General features: G+C 34.3%; 1 protein-coding gene across 1 annotated transcript; it reads right to left on the bottom strand.

Moving 5' to 3' along the window:
- Nucleotides 1–1,299: 1,299 nt before the first annotated feature.
- On the bottom strand, nucleotides 1,300–15,431 carry LOC117721303 (uncharacterized). Its single transcript, XM_076914160.1, has 3 exons — nucleotides 15,417–15,431; nucleotides 13,683–13,809; nucleotides 1,300–2,762 (listed from the first exon to the last, which is right to left on the bottom strand). The coding sequence occupies exons 1-3, from the start codon at nucleotides 15,429–15,431 to the stop codon at nucleotides 1,300–1,302; spliced, it is 1,605 nt and encodes a 534-aa protein (XP_076770275.1).
- Between the last annotated feature and the right edge of the window lie 86 nt (nucleotides 15,432–15,517).

Here is a 15,517-nt window from a genome sequence, read left to right on the forward strand (position 1 = left end):
GCTCTGTTCACAATAAATATGAAATGCAAATGGCGTAACTATCCTTGTACACCTTGTTTGATATCCAAAGTTGCTAACAGAGACTCAAGTACAAAATATATTGTCATTTGCAATAAGTAAACGAGGCCTTTTCCATTTCATCATCCATTTGTGACCTAATGGAATTTCATCAAAAACTGTGAGAATTCTATCATAGATATTATTCAGAACAAACCAAGAATTTTAATGTTTTGATGAAAATAGGATTTGTCTTCTTAAAGATTCAACCCTCAACCCACACAGTGTGTCCATTTACAATTTTGCCCTAGACCAGAAATCATGTACTTTTTTATACAAGTAATTTTGTCCACAACACTCACACACATAAACAGACACATGCACACAGGCACACACAAACACACACAATTACACAAGCAAGCATGCACTCTGGAAACCTCATGTTTTCTCTGCTCACCATATATTACCTTCTAAATTATTTTTTTGAAATTTGTCTAAAGCAATCAAATTTATCTTTTGCCAATGCTTCTGTTGGCATTAACTATAAGAAACTGAATGAGCTGAATGATACCACCATGGCATAAAATAAACAGGTATCACACCAAGGCAATAGTAATAGAAGACAGTGGTAATGGATTTATTAAAAAATGTGAAAAATATGAGATTAGTTAGAAGTTAAAAATTACTCTATCAAAAGTTCAAAAGATAAGAGCACAATAATCTTCACAGAGAATATATCACACAAATGCCAACATTCTCCCAAACTAAACTATATTGACATTAAGCAACATGTTTGTATTAGGATAGATATTAATACCATTCTGGTAATAATTATAAATCCTTACACTTTACAATATTATTTCCTTTTTGAGTTTGAAAAAGAATACTATACCATTATTAATGATGTCAGATTAATTCTGGCTGGAATAATCTTCATATTTTGTTTTGATAGAGTTACAAAATATGATTAAAATATGCCTTTGGGCATGTATGTATTCTGTGGTGAACTTGAGGGCTTGAGTTCTCTGTAAAAGAATTGCCACATTCATTACATTTGTAAAGATTTTCTCATGTATGGATTCTGTGGTGAACTTGAAGTACTGAGTTCCGATTTGCCACATTCATTACATTTGTAAGGTTTCTCTCCTGTATGAATTCTTTGGTGAATTTTAAAGTCTGAGTTCTGTGTAAAAGATTTGCCACATTCATTACATTTGTAAGGTTTTTTTTTCCTGTATGGATCCTTTGGTGAACTTGAAAGTGTGCATTCTGAGTAAAAGACTTGCCACATTCATTACATTTCTAAGGTTTCTCTCCTGTATGGATTCTTTGGTGAACTTGAAAGTGTGCATTCTGAGTAAAAGATTTGCCACATTCATTACATTTGTAAGGTTTCTCTCCTGTATGGATCCTGTAGTGACCTTGAAGTATTGAGTTCCTTGTAAATGATTTTCCACATGCATTACACTTGTAAGGGTTTTCTCCTGTATGAATTCTTTGGTGAATTTTAAGGTCTGAGTTCTGTGTAAAAGATTTGCCACATTCATTACATTTGTAAGGTTTCTCTCCTGTATGAAATCTTTGATGAATTTTAAGGTCTGAGTTCTGTGTAAATGATTTGTCACATTCATTACATTTGTAAGGTTTCTCTCCTGTATGAAATCTTTGGTGAATTTTAAGGTCTGAATTCTGTGTAAAAGATTTGCCACATTCATTACATTTGTAAGGTTTCTCTCCTGTATGGATTCTTTGATGAACTTGAAGGTGTGAATTCTGAGTAAAAGATTTGCCACATTCATTACATTTGTAAGGTTTTTCTCCTGTATGGAACCTATAGTGAACTTGAAGTTTTGAGTTCTGTGTAAAAGATTTGCCACATTCATTACATTTGTAAGGTTTTTCTCCTGTATGGAACCTATAGTGAACTTGAAGGTTTGAGTTCTTTGTAAAAGATTTGCCACATTCATTACATTTGTAAGGTTTTTCTCCTGTATGGATTCTGTAGTGACCTTGAAGTATTGAGTTCCTTGTAAATGATTTGCCACATTCATTACACTTGTAAGGGTTTTCTCCTGTATGAATTCTTTGGTGAATTTTAAGAACTGAGTTCTGTGTAAAAGATTTGCCACATTCATTACATTTGTAAGGTTTTTCTCCTGTATGGAACCTATAGTGAACTTGAAGGTTTGAGTTCTTTGTAAAAGATTTGCCACATTCATTACATTTGTAAGGTTTTTCTCCTGTATGGATTCTGTAGTGACCTTGAAGTATTGAGTTCCTTGTAAATGATTTGCCACATTCATTACACTTGTAAGGGTTTTCTCCTGTATGAATTCTTTGGTGAATTTTAAGGTCTGAGTTCTGTGTAAAAGATTTGCCACATTCATTACATTTGTAAGGTTTTTCTCCTGCATGGATTCTTTGATGAACTTGAAGGTGTGAATTTTGAGTAAAAGATTTGCCACATTCATTACATTTGTAAGGTTTCTCTCCTGTATGGAACCTATAGTGAACTTGAAGTTTTGAGTTCTGTGCAAATGATTTGCCACATTCATTACATTTGTAAGGTTTCTCTCCTGTATGGATCCTGTAGTGAACTTGAAGTTGTGAGTTCCGTGCAAATGATTTGCCACATTCATTACATTTGTAAGGTTTCTCTCCTGTATGGATCCTGTAGTGAACTTGAAGTTGTGAGTTCCATGCAAATGACTTGCCACATTCATTACATTTGTAAAGTTTCTCTCCAGTATAGATTCTGCAATGAACTTAAAACATAATAAATATTAGAAGATATTTCATGAAATATGTCATATATTTTATATTATGAATGTCATAATTATTATTCATTAAAACAGTATAACTTGAAACAAAATTGTGGCAACTGTCATCCATTAATTAAATATTCCCTCTGTGAAAGTGAAATATCAATATGGAAACAAATCACCTTTCCAATGATAGAATGATAGAAATGAAGATGTACAATACTTCATTTATGACTGAATGATAATGCAAGAGTAAGCAATATATTAAAAAATAGAGAGAATATTTATAAGAAAATAAGGAAAAATATATGATAAAATCTTAAGTTCACTATCATCCCATAAAAACATTTGATCAACTATGTTCATAGCAGTTTATTTGTAAAAGCCAAAAATTATAAACAACATACATAGAAAGATAATCTGAATTGTTGGTAAAGAAAATGTGGTACATTTACACAACATAACAATATTCAGTTCCAATAGCTAAGAACTCATAAATATTGCAAGCAAATGGATAGAGTTTCATACTTTCATCCTGTTTGATGTAACCCAGTCACAAAATGGCATGCATGGTACATAGTTAGTTCAAATAGATATTAGCTATAAAATACATGTACCATTCTACACTGCTAAGACAAAGAGAACCTACACTTGATGAATGTGCAACCAAGAAAGCTTGAATTTCATTTAGAAAGTGGAATAAAATAGCCATAATAGGCAGAGGGAGAAAAGTGAATTAAGAGAATTGGGTGGGTAAGGCAGTGGGAAGAGGTTTTTAGGATCATGTGTAGAGAAGGACAGGAGAGAGGGCTAGAGGCTTGTGAAAATTAATCGAAATCTGCAGCTAGACGAGGTCAGAGATGGGGGACATCTTGAATATGGGACAATTATCCATTATAAGGTAGAAACCAATGAATCAATGGAGGTGACTATTGGGCCTTGGATGAGGTAACTCCATTTAACCTGAGCCCATCAATCACGTACGACACAGGTAGAGGGCATGATTAACAAGTCTCCACCTACAGAGATTTAAATATTGAGTTATCAAAAGGCCAGGGGCTTAGCTAATTAAGATATTCCCTCCCCCTTTCCCCTCCCTATAAAAGTCAGGCTCACCTGGCTTTTGGGGAGGGAGGAAGCGCATACCATCTATACCCACTCAACATGCCACGAACAATAAAGCTTTGGAAAACCGGACTTCACATGTCCCCTGGTCTCCCTGCCAGATTCACAGCTTTTGGAACCTCAAACCACAGCTGCCGCCGCAGCCTCCAGCCCGTGGCGGCTGTGTGAATGTGGGATCCCTGGCTGGCAGTGTGGGAAGCAAGCCCTGACCCATTGTTGGACTGCCTAGACCCCACCACTGGACTCCCTCCTCCCCCCCCCCCCCCGTGAGATTTCTTCCCCACAGGTGACCTTAGTTATGACTGAATATATTGCAGATGTGCAACCTGGAGAGGCAACCTTCTCTAGCCTGTCAGGAACTGCAATAGAGTGATAGAGACACCTATATACCCAGAAACATTTCAATTAAAAATTTATCCTGCCCTCAAGAAATTCTGACACTGGTGATGGAGCAGAGACTAAGGGAATATCCACATAAAACCTGAATGAAATTGAATCCATCCCATGTGCAAGCCACATCTTTTCCTTTATTAATAATACTGTGTTATGCTTGCAGACAGAAGCATGTTACTTCTGAGAGGCTTCACACAGCTGCTGACTCAGACAGATAGAGACAACTGCAGAAAAACAGTGGATGTAGCTTGAGTTTCTTAAGGAAGTATAAGAAGTAGGATTGTGGGCCATGAAGGTGAAAGAAACTTCATAGGAAGACCAACAGATTCAACTAACATTGGCCTTTGGGGGACTTAAGATTCTAAACCACCAACCAGAGAACATGCATGGACTGGATCTAGACATATATGTATCAGGTGTGCAGCTTAACCATCATGTGGGTAAAAAGAATGGAGGCTTTCATAAAAGCTGTTTTCTGTACATGACATATGTTCTACTATACTGGCTGTGTTCTCTGGGCTTATGGCCTTAGTGAGTGAGTAAGCACCTACCTGGGATAAAATTGAAACTTTATCTTCAGGGTAAACACAGGGAACCACTCCTGACTCAAAGTAGAAGGAAATAGAAAATGGCGGAAAGATTGTATGAGGGTTTGACTGGGAGTGAGCCAATGAGCCACAAGCAAAGTGAGCAAGTAAAAAAATAAAAGTAAGTTAAAAATAGAATATAGTCAAAAATTTTAAAAATATGAAATGATACATAATAAAATTGTAATTATATGTGTGACAATATGTGTCTAGCATATGAGAATAGAGAATTTAATAATTTTCTCATATGTTATAAAATATTCACTGAGACAGGTAAATCCAGAAGAACTTTATCATTCTTCAACATGATAAAAGTCATTATGTGCATAATTTCATTTTTCAACCATATTACTATGTAAAAGTTACTTTAGAATTAAGTAGGAATTTCTTGACTTGATATTTGTATATTTACACATTATTTAAAATATAATTTCAGAATCCAAAAATCTGAGCTTCATTCCCTGTGACAAAGCTATGCCTGCTTCCCTGGAGGCATGATGCCTTCCAATATAACCAGGTGAGATTCCCAATCCTCTCCCTCTAGTATTCTCTGGAAAGGGGCACCCATGAAGTCTGCCCCACCCAATCTGTGCTGCATCTTCCAGTCTATAGCACTACATGCAGTTCAAGATTACTGCTGCCCCCAGTAACTACAAGCTCTGAATGCTTTATTTGAGGCATAGCTACGTCATGGACAAACAGAAGTCTGAACATATCTGGTATTATTTTCATTGCCTACAACCCTGAAACCCTGCTGCCACCTATGGCTAAGCTTGTCTTCTTAAAATCCCAGAAGCCTGGGACTATGAGTAACTTCCAGTTGGACCTGTAGTGGCAGAGTCCAATAGCTATCACGGACTACCAGGTCTTTGAACATCAGAGACTTCAAAATTGCCTACAAACTAGGAAATAACATAATTAAAATATTTAGTGCAAATGGCACTACTAAAGCGTATCTATCATATAACACTAAGCTCTTTATTCCTGAGTAATCCTGAAGTGCAAAAAAATTACTTTAAATCTAATCTTATGAAGATGATGGAGGCCTTTTTAAAATAAATGAATAAAATATATTTACATAGATTCACATAAAAATTACAGAAAATTTAAACAAGTACACACCTATAATGAGAAAGAAAATTAATATGAAGAAGTACACGACAATATAATCAAAGATATAAAGTAAATAAAAACGTTAAGATATGAATAGGGAAATAGGAACACTGAAGAATGCAGAAACAGTCAAAATAGAGACAGAAAACCTAGAAACGTAAGTTCTAGCCACAAGCATCATCAACACAATATAACAGATGGAAGAGAAAAATTTCAAGCTGAGAACATACAATAGAAGCTCAAGTACAGAGCAGTTCAATCCTTTATCATAGAGGCTAGTTTATGGCATCATCCAGGAAGGCAAGGTACAGGAGGAACTGAGCATTCTACATCTTCATCTGCAGGCAAATAAGAGTCAACTGACTTCCAGTCAGCTAGAACTAGGGTATTAAACCCAATGTCCAGACTGAAATTCATTCTTGAACATCGCTAAAACTCCTCTCCTAATAGAGCTATTCCTTAACCAAAGCAAATATGAACCATCACTGTGGGGAATAGACTTGAATGCAATGGTACAGTAGGCAACATATTGAAGATAATAGCAATCATTCAAGCTCTAAGGTCAACAATTTATAACTGGAATCTCCTAAAATTAAAAAATGACTTCAAGGGAAATAATGTCATCTAAAGAATGAAATGCTAGACTATAAACTGGGAAAAAATACACTACCCCTACATCTGACAGACGACTCATATCCAAAAATATAATGAACTCAAAAAAATAGATAACAAGAAACCGAACAATCCAATTAAAATTGGGGTAAAGAGTTAAACGGGGAACTCTTAATAGAGGATTCTCTATTGGCTGAGAGAGATTTAAAGAAATACATAATATCTATTGTAATCATAGTAATGTAAATCAAAAGCACTCGGAGATTTTACCTTAGACACATCAGAATTGCTATGACCAATAACTCAAGCAAGAACACTTAATGACAAGGATGTGGAGCATGGAATGCACTCTTCCATTGTGATTGGATGTAGAAACTTGAACTGTTTAACCTAGTGTGGCCTTGTTTTAGACAGAGTGCCATAGTACCTGCCTCTGGGACCATGCACATGTGTGAGTCCTTAGTAGTAGCAAAGTCTTCTCCTTGTATAGGTCTATTCTTTTATACTAATGTACATGTTTTCTGAACCTACTAGCAGTGGAGGATGATTTTCTTCCAAGAATGTCATAACTTTTGAGGTTAATGAATACATGATAACTAAAAACAGCTCAAGTCCAGGAGTTGTAGGTATAGCAAAGTCTTATAAAAATGGTAAACCCTTAGACCTTCAGGATAGCCCTTAAGGCTATGAAAAAGAGTTCTAAATATGTAAGTTTAAAAATATATATTTTCTCATCAATGAAAAGAGAACTAATGCAATATCAACTATTAGAGGGCTTCATGAATCTAAAGTAATAAAAGCAGGTTTATTGTGAGTCAACTTGTTAGACAATTTCTGAGGAAGGAGATAAATATCTTTACAAAGTGGTGGCCACAGTATATCCTACACAACAAAATTTCTGTGTGATTATGAAGGGTTATAGATTTTTGGGTTCTGGATAAGCCTGGGACAGATCAAGAATAAGAACAAGCTTTATGAAAATGGAAATTTCATGGCAGTGCCCCCACACCTAGCATATCTTCTCAGCTTTACAAAGGCAGACCTATATCTGAATGCATTTGAACCCTTAAGAAAATATATATGCTAAGTGTCTTCTAAAAATCAAAGTGCTGGATGATGCGATGCTGACATATAGATTAAAAAATACTTGAAGTAAATGACTAGATTGATATGTAAGACTAGACTTGTACATGATATGAGTTACAAGAGACTACTTTTAGGACATAAAGAGAGAACTGATAAGAGAGCATACATGGTGTACACACACACAAGCAAGCAGAACATGGACAGGTAGATCCCTTAGCATGGCTAGCAAACAGAATATAGACAAAGAGATCCTCACACAGAAAGCAGAACCTAGAGAGAAGCAGACTGGAAAAGCTTTACCAAGTAGAGGTTGTCAGTTTGGACCCAAAATTTGCCTTCCAATCATTTGTTTTTGCCAATTCCAGACACTCATTCTCTCAGAACCCTTCTTTAAGCCAAGGGTAGTCTTTGGTATTGTATTACCATTCTGGAAATTCAGCTAGTTGTTTCTGAGAGTATTGGGAATAGTTCTACCTGACATCACAGATTTTCCCTCTCCTGGAAATACACCCAATGATGTTCTACCATCTCACAAAGAAATATACTCTACTATGTTCATAGCAGATTTATTTATAATAATCAAAAATTTCAAATGAGTGTCTGATGTCACTAAACCAAAGAACAGATATAGAAAATGTAGTTTATTTACACATAGAATAATAGCTCTTACAAACAAGGATATCATGAATTTTGAAGGCAAATGTTTAGAAATACACACAACACACACACACACATTATATATATATATATATATATATATATATATATATATATATATATATATATATATAATTTATGAGTGAGGTAATACATGTCCAAATGGAAACTCAAGGTATGTACACACTTATAAATGAAAAATAGCAATAAAGTACAGGATATCTACACTAGAATCCTTATATCCAAAGAATCTAAATAACACATAGGGTCAAGGTAGGATAACCAAATCTCATTCTGACGAGCAAATAAAATAATCACTGGACATGGTTGCAGGGAGTGAACTGGGTAGAAGATAGAATAGAGAAGGAAATAAGTAGTGGGGTAATCAGATGTGCTTAGAGCCAATGATGGTGAGCCAGGATAGTGAATATTAATCTGTAGCTGGAAGAGAATGCAGCATCATTAGAGTATGCCAAACTCCTGGAATGAAAAAGGGATGAATATAGAGTCTGAGACAATGATTCTAGGTAACACTCCTCTTAATGGTGGATATGTATCCAGAAGTATCTACCTCCCGGCCTACATGTGTATTCAGTTTCCCCTTCTGGGCTGCTTCCTCTTGCCTCAGTGGGAGTAGATGGGGGCAGTCCTGCAGTGAGTTGGTATGCCATGGTGTGTTTGCAGCTGGGAGATTTTCCTCACTTCTCAGAATAGAAGGGGGTTGGGGATGGAAGATTGCCTGTATTAGTGATGGACTCTTTGGAGGGTTGGGGGCTCAATTTTAATGTTACACAAATAAATTACTTAGCAGATTATATATAATTTATATATAATTTATATATTTATATATATTATTTATATATATTTAATTCAATTCAAGTAGAAATACTTATATATATATATATATATATATATATGTATATTTAATTTAATTCAAGTAGAAATACATCCCATTTTTCATCTCTTCTTTCCCTCAAGCATGTCCCAATGACCATTTCATGTTTACCACCCTCATTGTCATGTTTGTCTTCTTTAGGTAATACATATATGTTTATACTTATATGTGTGTGAGTGAGTGTACCTGTCTGTGTGTTTGTGTACTTTTAGTTATATGTATTTACAAGTACTTTAAAACTTCACTGAGAGTTGGATTTTCTTGTTTGTGATTATATATATTTTTCATTGATGAACAACTTGCATTTGAAAACCTATATGGCTAATCATGTCTGGTGGAAAAATAATTCTCACTTTTCTAACCCACATTAGGAGAGTATAACTAGTTGGATAGGGACGAAGAACATGAAGGTAATGGAAACTAGGACATGTAGAAGATTTTATAAACTTGTAGTAGGGCAAAGATCAATGCTAATGAAGTAAGATTTTTGACTCCTAATTATAAAGGTGATTTTAGTCAAGCTACTTGGGTGTATTATTTTATATTTAATTAAAATCATACAAAAATACATATGTTTGTATTTATTTACATATGATATACTTTAAATATGTAGAAATTTTACATATGTTATAAGGCATCCGTATGACAAATAAACATATATATGCATAAATTACAATTATACTAGGGATACCAGTGCTCTTCAAAGGAACCATAATACTACATAAAACTTGATTATAAAGTACAAGTAATAATTTGTCAAATTTTATTTATAAAATCATTATCAAAAATAATGATAATTTGACACCTTTTCTATATGTATTCTACAAATTCATTACAATGTTTTATGTTTTAGATGAGATTTAAAGAAAAATATCGAATATCAATGCAGGTAATGCATATCCTTCTATTGTTCCTGATTTTAATGAAATGAGTTTAAGCTTTTGTCCATGCAGAAACCTATTGCCCCAGGCATATTAGAAATCCCTTACTATCCCTAGTCTGACAAACTATAGTGCAATTTTGCTGTATTTTATCAGTCTTTTTCAGAATCTGTGAGATTGTATTGTAGATTCTATGTTGCATTTTTTACTTACTTCATTACATTTATTAACTAAGATATGCTGAACTACCTCTGAATCTCCAGAATGTAAAAACTTAGTCATAGTACATCATAGTTTGCAAGTGATTTTAAATTTCTTCTTTTGAAACATTTTTGAATATTTGAAAACATTTTTTGGAAAGGGTTGTAAGTGTTTGCATCTATTTTAATATGGGATATACATATCTTTGCTAAGGTATTTTGGAACAAACCCATAATGGGTTCTTCTTTTATTATTAAATTGATGATTTTATTTTACTTTGATGCAGTAATTAAATTCTGATGATGAAGTAGAGCAATTGTAAATATATAATAGTATATGTAATATATCTATATAATATATATGACATAAATATGTGATAACATTGGTCATTATCCCTATATGACGCTTTTGGAGTTTTTGTTTAATTTTTGAAATTACTTTTTTACTAGATATTTGTGGGGATGTGATAGTGAATTTTGGGGTGGGGGAAATGGTTAAAGGGGATAATATCTGAAATGTAAAAAATATCCAATAAAAATTAATTTCATAGTGAGTTCTTAAAACAAAAAAAGACATTGTAAAAAGTATCCCGGGTTTCTACATGAAAGAAAAAAATTGAAGAAACTTGTTGTTAGATCTAAATTGATGGTCAAATAAAACTGTGCCCTGAGTCCATCTAGCAATGAGTCTTATTTATTTATGAGTCTCTGAGTAAAACCTCTCTTATATCAGAGGTTTGTTGTTGCTGAAAACAATCTATTGCATTTGAATTTAATATTTATAAGCTGTATACACAACAGTATTTTATGTTTTATAAAAAATTTTTAAAAAATGATGGAGCTGAAAACAATGAATGTGAATGAGGAACAACCAGAAAACTAACAGTGCAAGTTTTCTTGTATGTGCTTAGTTTGCATTTAAGATTTTGGTATGTGTAGTGTAGTTACAATATCTATGGTAATTAGGTAGCTAGTTAGGGACCAGAATACAGCTGTTTAGTGGAGACAAAAATGGATCAATTTGCGTTCTTTATATGCAAACTGCCAGTTGAAACAGCACCATGTGTTTTAAATGCTGTCTTTTTCCATTGAAAAGCTTTGGCTTTTTTGTCAAATATCAAGTGACATAAGTTTGTGTGTTCATTTCTGGGTCTTCATTTCTATTTAATTGCTCCATCTGCTGTACAACCACCATGTGGTATTTATCACTGTTGCTCTGTACTACAGCTTGAGTTCAGGGAAGGTGATTCCCCCAGAAGTTATGTTACTGTTGAAAATTGTTTTTCCTATCCTGAATTTTTACATGAATTTTATCCTGAATTTTTACATGATTGCCCCCAAATGTTCAACATGAGTATGCCTACATGTGATAAATAAATATGGCCTATTGGCTGAATATAACATTAACTAAAACAAATCACTAGACTTCCTCTACTTAAAGGATAAATGGGCTGAAAAAGAAATTAGGAACAGGACACACTGGACATGAGTCACATTATTTGTAAAATAAAATATCTTGATGTCAACAAAACCAAGCAAGTGAAAGATCTGTACAGGAAGAACTTCAAGTCTCTGAAGAAAGAATCAAAGATGATCTCAGAAGATGGAGAGACCTCCCATGCTCATGTAAGGAGAGGATTAACCTAGTAATAATGGCCATCTTACAAAAATAATCTATAGATTCTATGCAATCTCCATCAATATTTCCACCCCATACTTCACAGAGACAGAAAGAGCAATCCTCAAATTTATAATCAAGCTCCTATTGTTAGTACAAATAAAAACAACAATTATATGACTCCTAATGTTATACTTCTTTTTCATTAGATCTCAGTATCACTCAGACTTCAATGGAGAACCTTAATATGTATATCAACCATGTACAGTAATTGAGAGACTTTGAAGTTCTTAGAGTTATGACAATTTTCTTTATTACACCCTCCTATAAAGGCTCAGGTACCTATGCAGAAGATGAGACACACGGATTTTAAGGACACATTTGGTGAATGATGCTAAATATACTGCATGTTTTTAGACACAACAAGAGTAATGCCCTTGTAAACTCATTGAGAATAAGACAATGTTCACAAGACCAATAAAAGAGAGATAAACCACCAGCTTTAAGAAGGGTAGAGGTAGAAAATGTCATCCCAGGTAAGAAAATCTCTAAACTACATAATATCTTAGAGAGGGAAAATAAGTTTTAAGTTTTATACTATGAATGAGCAGGCCTTCTGTTCAGGAAGAGTTGCCAGAACAAATCAGTATCCATGTTTGTATACATTTTTTATTTCTAATATGTTTTTCTTCTGTAAGAAATATAAAGAGAGGGTGAGCAACAAAGACATAGACAGAGTCAGAGATAGAGAGACAGAATGATTAGAGATATCACAAGTTTAAGTTAGTATGGAGAGTGGAGGTGGTATGCAAGAAGCTGAAAGAGAGAAAAATATGAACAAAAATACTATAAAACTTTTAAAAAGGGGAATAAACCAATAACTCACTCAAACATAAAGTATCATTACTGATCATTCACACTTAACAGAAAAAAATGGCAGCAATTCAAATGTAAAATAATCGGCTACTTTTTAAAATAGTTATAACAGTATATTTCAAAACATCAGTGTTCAGTTAAAATTATGCAAAAATTATAAAGCATTCATGTTCATACTCTTTCTTTGGTTCATTCTTCTGAAATAAACTTTTAGGAATGATTTCTATTGTAGAGCTTCTCTAGGCATGTGTCACATCTAGATTTCTTTTGGGAGTATAATTACCACATGGCATATGGCATATTATTTCACTTCAGATTACCTGGTTCTCTTCCTTCTATAATCTCTTTATGAACAATCCATGGTTCTTTGTTTTGTTCAAGACAGTGGATTACATTTGGATCCAAAACAGCAACACCTGTACATTCAAGTGAGCACAAAGATATACCATTAAATTTAGCTATGTACTAGCACAGGATTTTGACATGTGTATGAGACAGAAAGAATAAAAGATAAATGAATAACTTTTTATAGTTACTTCTTTCCTAAGATATTTAGAGTCTTCATACTGAATCCTTTCTAAAATTCTGAATTTCATTGTAAAATTAACATATCCAAAAAAGAAAACTGTGGTAGTCAAAGTACATTCACTTATAAAAGCAACAGATTGCCTTTTCAAAAAAGGTATATGATTTATGGATCAGCACATTAAATATAAATAAAAGATAAAGGTAAATACCATATAAGCTATAAATTGGAGTGTAATCAATACTTAGAAAAAAAAGAAGAGAAAGACCAGTAAATGGATGGTAGACCAAATAGTCATGGGAATTTTAGATATCTCTACGTGAAGAAGAATTTATGGAATAAAAATATTCTTACCCACAGATATCAGGTTATTATAATTCTCCAACATGACATCTCTGTACAAAGCCCTCTGAGCCGAATTCAGACATTGCCACTCCTCCATAGAGAACTCTATAGCCACATCCTTGAAAGTCAGTAAACCCTTAAATTAAAATTAACAGTATGACCCTTGAGTCAATTGGCCAAAGAAATGTTAGTTAAATATACAATTTTTGGTACCAATAGCTAAAATATATATTTGATGAATTATCTGAGATAAAGAATGTCGTCAGTAGTCTAAACAGTTCCAAAACTCAAGCAAAAGTGATGCTGATTTTGGTGACCTTTTTGGGAATCATTTGTCATAATCACCAAAATGATGTATAGTTGTCACTGAAGCCACCAGGAAACATATATTTACAACAAGATTCACAGCAGTACCAATATTACACTTCTGGATTATCACTAAAAATAAAATTATAATTCTTAGGCAAATGGATGGAATTAGAAAATATCATCCTGATTAAGGTAACCCAACTACAAAAGAACACACATGGTATGCATCCACTGATAAGTGAATATTACCCCCAATGTCCACAATGCCCAAGAAAACACTCAAGGACCACATGAAGCCCATTAAGAAGGAAGACCAAAGTGTCAGTGGTTCAGTTCTTCTTAGGAGTGACAAGATATTAATGGGAGCAAATATGGAGACAAAGTATGAGACAGAAACTGAAGGAGGGACCATCCACAGACTCCTTCACCTGTATATACATCTCCTGTGCACTCACCAAAGGCAGATGCTGATGTGGATGCTAGGAAGTGCATGATGACAGGAGCCTGATATAGCTGTCTCCTTAGAAGTCTGCCAGAGTCTGACATATAGAGGTAATGCTCACACAGCTAATCACTGAACTGATCATGGGGTTTCCAATGGAGAAGTGAGAGAGAAGACTGGAGGAACTGAGGATGTTTGAGGCCCCATGGGGCGAGCAACATTACCAACCAACCAGAGCTCCTAGGGTCTAAACCACTAGCTTGGGAGCACATAAATATGGACCCATGGCTCCAGCTGTATATGTAGGGGAGGATGGCCTTTTCAGACACAGGTGAGAGAGAAGTGTCTGGTCCTGTTAAAGCTGGATAACCCAGTGTGGGGAATTTCGTGGGCAGGAGGTGGGAGTGGATGGATGGGTGGGGGTAGACCCTCATAGAAGCAGGAGAAGGGGGGATGTGATAGAGGGTTTCTGGGTGTGGGAGAAATGTTGAAAGGTGATAACATCTGAAATGTAAATATAATTTCCAATATAAATTAATTCAAAAAATCATAATTGGGTCCGTACTACATGAAGAAATCTATTAAGTGGGTGCAGCAGTAGGAAGGCTGAGAACTATTGCAATAATCCCTAAGATAAATGATTCATGAAACATGGGTCTTTATTCACAAACAAATAATGACCCAAGTGACTCAAAGTAAAAATCAAGTACATACATTCATCTTAATCTCATGTAAACACATTTTCGCAATTAGAAAATCTTTTAAGTATTTTCAAATTATGTTATCATTTATAGAAGTTATACTGAAAAATTAAAGGAGACTGGGAAAAGGGAAAATCTGATTTTTAGCTCACCAATGACATAACTTTCAAAAGGGTAATACTGAGAATCATATGAAAAACTAGCTATGTACATTTGCATCAGAATAGGGAGGATTTGAAAGTTCTGAAAATGAAATACTTCTGTAAGAACAGTCAACATGCATACATTTACCTGAGAAGAAGCCATCTCTCCTTTCTCATTCAATAGGGAAAGTCTCAGTAAAGTTTACATTAAAATTTCAACTTCCAGAAACTATCTTCATGTAGAGGCAG

This window comes from Arvicanthis niloticus, chromosome 16 (assembly GCF_011762505.2).
Source record: "Arvicanthis niloticus isolate mArvNil1 chromosome 16, mArvNil1.pat.X, whole genome shotgun sequence".
In the NCBI taxonomy this organism is placed as follows: domain Eukaryota; kingdom Metazoa; phylum Chordata; class Mammalia; order Rodentia; family Muridae; genus Arvicanthis; species Arvicanthis niloticus.